Below are 6,000 nucleotides of genomic sequence, written 5' to 3'. Positions count from 1 at the left end.
GTGCAATCAAGAATATTACAAAAAGTTCCAAATGCCTACTATGTTCATTGCGTGGCGCATAACGTAAACTTAGTAATTAATGATGCTGTGAAAAAAGTAGCTGACATGTCTTTATTTTATGACATAATTGAAAATATTTACTCATTTTTTGCGGATAGTATTGTACGATGGGATCTGTTGAATCAGAAACAGAATGTAGATGCAAATGACAGTGCTATATCAGCAATTACTCTAAAGAAATTGTGTCCAACGCATTGATCATCAAGATTTGATTGTTTACTAGCATTGCGCTATAGATTTATAGATGTCCTAAAAACGTTAACAAAAATAATATTAATGTCTAAAAAAAAGACGAAATATGCCAAGCAATTGGCTTGCAAAAAAAAAAAAAAAAAAAAAAAATGGAAACATTAGAATTTATTTTCCTTTTGGTATTAAATTACAAAATATTGGAATCAATTAATTTAACTTCAAAGTTACTGCAACAAAAAAATCTAGATCTCGGTCAGGCAATGTGTCATTTAGAGGCGTCTTTAAATTCTATGGTTTTGCTAAGAAATAATAATGAAGAAAGTAAAAGTTTTGCATTTTCTTTAGCACGATCTTGGGGAATAAATTTAAATTTTAGTAACAAATGCAATAGGAAAGTTAAAAAAATGTTTGAAGATTTAGCTCAAGACGAACGACTTCAAGATTCTGAAAGACAGTTTAAAGTTGATATATACTATGCAACAATAGACATTGTGATACATCAATTAAAATATAGATTTCTTAATACAAAAAATGTTGTAGATAGTTTTAAAATTTTGCAACCAGAAACACTCATTTTTTAGCGACGAAGCTCTGCAACAAGTGGCTGTAGAATTTCAAAACCAGTACAATAAAGATATTTCTGATTACTTTCCGCAGCAGCTATTAAATTAAAGATCATCTTTAGGATAAGAAATTTCAAAAATTAATTCAATTCGGGACTTGTGCAACCTTATTTTAATTAAAAACATGTCGTTATCTGCATTTGTTACAGACATTATAACGGCATGTTTTATATTCTTGACTTTGCTGGTTACTGTGGCTGGTGCTGAAAGGAGTTTTTCAAAATCAAAACATATATAAAGAACACAATAGGCCAAGATCGACTTAGCAATTTGTCCATCTTAAGCATAGAAAACGGTGTAGCGAATTCTACTGATTTCAACAAAATTATAGATATTTTTTCGACTAAAAAGGCTAGGAGACAAAATTTTCATTACAGTTTAAAATATTTGTTATAAAACTTTTTTGTGTATATAGACTAGATTTAACATATACAGTTGGTTACTTATTACAATGATTTGTTTTAAAATTACTTCAAAACTATTATGTGTGTACGTGTATTTTTTTCCTGCGGAAAAAAGTTTTTTTTGGTTTTTTTGGTCATTTATATCTGCATGTAATACATGTCATGTATATATTTATTATTGTTACTGAGGTTTTATGTTCATGCATATTTTAATTCAAATCTTATTATTTATATAGATATTATTCATTTACTTAAGGCCTGAATGTGAATTTTGTTAACGTGAATAAAGATTGCTTACTACCTAGTTAGCTTTATTTACTTCCTAGATATACAGTAAATTTTTTTCACCGATCAGTTTGTATGTATTTCTGTTGATCTTAATCTGTAATTAGCTATTCAGTTTTGTTTTACAATAATAAAAAATAGGGTTTGATGTAAATTCGATATTTATTTTTTAATACATCATTTATACAGTACCTTCAAAAATGTATTCATGATATTTATTACAGTGTCTACAGAGGCAGAGGAGGAATTATGATGGTTTCAATTTTTTTTAATCTTTTCGTGTTTATATTTTTTACTCCTGTTTTTGCAATTTTCATTAATTAAGTAGGGGCCTGAATGTGTTCTTTGCCTCTGGGCCCAAAAAAGGGTAGCTACGCCACTGGTTCCATCTGTTGTTGTGGAAGTTTATAGCTTAAATAAATTCTTTACTAATGCTAATAAACCACTGGTAGAAGACTGCAAAATTTTCCTCCCACCTTTGCACATCAAACTGGGTTTGATGAAACAGTTTGTGAAAACTTTACCTCAGGAAGGTTCCACCTTCAACTACCTTTGTACTAAATTCTCATCCCCAAGATTACCCAAGAGAAGCTATAACAAGATATTTTTGTTGGACCTCAAATTCACAAACTGGCAAAGGACCCAGATTTCGAGGGAACTAATTCTGAATAAAAGAGAAAAACATGCATGGATTAGCTTCAGGTCTTTTGAGAACTTCTTAGGGTACAACAATGAGAATCCAGGCTACAAGAATATAGTTGAAAATATGTTGGCAAACTTCAATAAGCTGGGCTGCAACATGAGTGTCAAGGTTCATTTTTTACACTCCCCATGCCGACCAGGCTAGCCGGGTGGGTAAAGTGGCTGCCTGGTAATCCAAAGGTAGCGGGTTCGATTCCCGCCTTGGGCTTGGATCAAAGTACTGCAAAAACCTTGGGAGGTGCATTATGGCCACAGAAGCCTATGTGCCAACAACTACCAAAAAAAAAAAAAAAAAAAAAAAAAAAAACACTGTCCATATTGACTACTTCCCAGAAAATCTAGGAAGTGTTAGTGAAGAACAGGGTGAGAGGTTCCACCAAGACAATAAAGACATGGAGATGGGGTATCAGGGGAGGTGGAATGTCAACATGAGGGCTAACTATTGCTGGATGCTGAAGTGGGACTGTAAAGTAGAAGGATCTGCAAGAAAATCAAAGAAATGAAAATCTGACCCATCGTAGATCAGTTTTTAAAATGAGAAATAAGTGTTTATAGTGTTTTCAACATGTATTTAAATATAAGTCTGGTAAAACTAGCATCTGCTATAATTTCAGTGCACAAATTCTGCAAAAATTAATAAAAATTTGTGAAAAGTAAAAAATTTTGTGTTGTGATTTTTGAAGAAACCTGACATGATGGGAACAAACAAAAGTTGTTTCTGAAATTAGCATTATAAAATGATTCAGAAACACCATTTTTTGAGAAAATATCAATGAATTTTTTTTCAAAATGCAGAGTAGTGTAATACTATGGTTACAACCTTGTTAAATTAAAATCAATAATCAAGAACCTTATTTATGTCTGCCTTTCATTTAAGGTTTCTGTTTTAATTCTCTATCATTTGTCTATAGCATGATACCCAACTCTTTTTTTTAGGATGTAACCCATATTAATAATTAAGTTCAGAAATTCAATAAGATGTTCTAAAGCTGCAAAAATGTGAACATTTGAAACTAAGTACAAAAAACCTATTGAACTTTCATTATTTATAACTTGCTAAAGTACCTAGGTTTGTATGGGCTGCAGAATTTAAATAAATTACTAATACTAATTTTTGTAGAGGTGTACAATACATATAGAAAAGTGTAGGTTTTAAATACCCATTGTGGTAACATAAACCTATAGTAGTAACATAAACCTGCAGCTGTGAAACCCTGATCTATCAATCAAGCAAAAAATTTATGAATGTTAAACATTTAAATATAGGATGAGTGTAAAGTCACACAACTATACTAATTTTTTTAGGTCCAGGAACCAGAGATGACCATGGGCTCTATTTCATGAGCTTACAAGATTTTGTGAACATCAAACCTAGCTGCCTGAATCAGCAACAGATAATGTATAATCTGGCTCATATTGAAGCCTGGAATTTTAACTTTTTTTGGTAATATAACAAAACATCAAGCAATATGCTGACAATTCTTCAAATAGGCCTTTGTGGTGGAAAATAACCACTCATAATAACTGCACTAAATACGTCAACCCATATATATATATATATATATATTTTTACATTTGATTTTTATTGTTTTTAACTTCATAGTTTTATCACTATTAATTTTATCAGTGTATTTTATTTTAAATACGCAGTTTTATCCTATTTTTATCCTGTAACTAGTTTACACTTTTATATTTTTATTTTATTTTCTTAAAGATTTTATCATATATACAGGTTGGTGTATTTATTGCAGTTATTATGAGTAATCAAGCAATATGAAATAAAAGGATATTTTATATTCATTTCTACAGTGGCATTTTTTCTCCTTTTTATTCACTCATGAATACTAAAATTTAGGTTTGACAGCTTGACACTCATATTTTTTGATGATATAACAAATATAAATAAAATACACAGATATCAATGAAAGAAGAGGAATCGTTTTAGATTTTTCAATAAAATTTATCTGAAATTTAAAATTAATTAATACACATAGACACAATATGTACATAGTAGTACATACAATACAAATAAGGAAATAAATACAACATATAGGTAGTTCTCGACTTTGAGTTAATTCATTCCTAGCACACACTCATAAAGCAAAAACTTGTAAAGTGGGAATTTATTTCCCATAGATGCAATGTTAAAAAACAGGAGTTACATTCTCAACAAGGCAATTGACCATGACAATGTTAAATTAATGTCAACAAAACAATAGTTTATGCTTGCCAATGATTTATTTATCCAAAGAAATGAAAACATAGCCTTTAAAATCAAGCAAATTATAATAATAAAGAAATTATTAATACCATACAAATGTTAAAGAATGTTTATTCTTTGTGATCATTGACTGATGATGATGAAGAATAATGAGATCATGTTTGCTTATTATCTCATATTTTGTTTGCTGTTTATTTTCATTAATATCACTCTCCGTAGTATTACTTCGTTTTGGCATACTGTACAGTATTAATAAGGGGAATAAATTTGAAATAAGACAAGACAGCGAAAATTATTATTATTATTAGTCATATATTGCAAGGAGGCCTGAGGCTTATGCTCCACCAGCCAAAAAAAAAAATTTCTGAATTACCCTGTGTGTGTGTGTGAGAGAGAGAGAGAGAAAACAAGAGTCAGAAGTAGAAGGGAATCACCAAAAAAGAGAAGAATGATGATATCTAATGATGAATGAAGAAAAACACAACCACTCTTTATAACATCAGCATGGTATTGCTTTATGTTATGTGAGTCAGCAAGATGCTATCTGAACAAACAAATGCACCCATGTTAGTCCGTGTCTAGAGTAGTACTGTACAGCTAGACTTAAAATACCATATTTATGAATTTAACATTTATTTACTGCAATTAATGTACATATTTTTGATTTTGTTGATACTTGAAAAAAAGAACTCGTAAACCCTAGAACTCGTAAAGTGAAAACGCATAAAACAGGAAATGCCTGTATATAACAGGATTTTCAACCACATGAAATGACGTTTACAATTTAATCACTTAGAATTTATGATTAAAAATTTACTGTAGCACAAATTCTTTACTTTGCTAAAACATCACTAAGAGTTGCAGGCATTATAGTAGAACTGAACCATTCAATATTTCACTGAATTTTTAATATGCAGACGTTGTTTGCAAAGTCATTTTGTTTCAAAATGTGAGAAAAAGAATTTGGGTAAAGGTAAGTTAGGTAGACTGAGGTAGCCAAAATTGTCCAATTACCATAGAAATCTTAGAAAACTTGTTGACTCTAACATAACCTGAATCACACGTGAGCACACACACCAGAAGTCCAACATATATACATTCTTCGAAAAAAATGAAAAATACAAAATGTAAGTATAAAGAGGACGCTTTGATAGTAGGAAATTAAGCACAATAAAGATAAGCAAAAGGATGGAGTTAAGAGGAAAGATATATGATGGGGGGAAGACACCCTTTTGCATATTTTTATGCAAAAGAATAGAGGACAAATGCCTAAATCTAAATACAATTAAGATCCACTTTAGGAAATATTTTCAAGATTAAGAAAATAGTTGCAGACATATTGAAAAACAAATATATGCACAACCTTTACACCAGTAATCTTGTTTTAGTAAAAGTAGTATAAAATAAACTAGTCCTTAAAATTGCAACAGGATGTTGCAAAAAATGAAGAAATTCAATCCATTCAGTGGAAAGACAAGAGTGAAACACACATACAGACACTTCAACTTCACAG

General features: G+C 30.3%; 1 protein-coding gene across 1 annotated transcript in view; it reads right to left on the bottom strand.

Moving 5' to 3' along the window:
- Positions 1 to 829: 829 nt before the first annotated feature.
- Positions 830 to 6,000, bottom strand: part of LOC150077261 (telomere repeats-binding bouquet formation protein 1-like) — a 177,753-nt gene continuing 172,582 nt past the window's right edge. The window contains exon 12 of the mRNA XM_090385835.1: positions 830 to 931. Within this exon, the coding sequence (XP_090241961.1) occupies positions 830 to 931 (102 nt within the window). The remainder of the gene's footprint in view (positions 932 to 6,000) is intronic.

The sequence above is a fragment of the Mastigoproctus giganteus genome, chromosome 12, assembly GCF_048544385.1.
Source record: "Mastigoproctus giganteus isolate SK-2022 chromosome 12, ASM4854438v1, whole genome shotgun sequence".
Lineage (NCBI taxonomy): Eukaryota > Metazoa > Arthropoda > Arachnida > Uropygi > Thelyphonidae > Mastigoproctus > Mastigoproctus giganteus.
The sequence above is the reverse complement of the archived record's forward strand: the minus strand, read 5'-3'. Positions and strand labels throughout refer to the sequence as shown.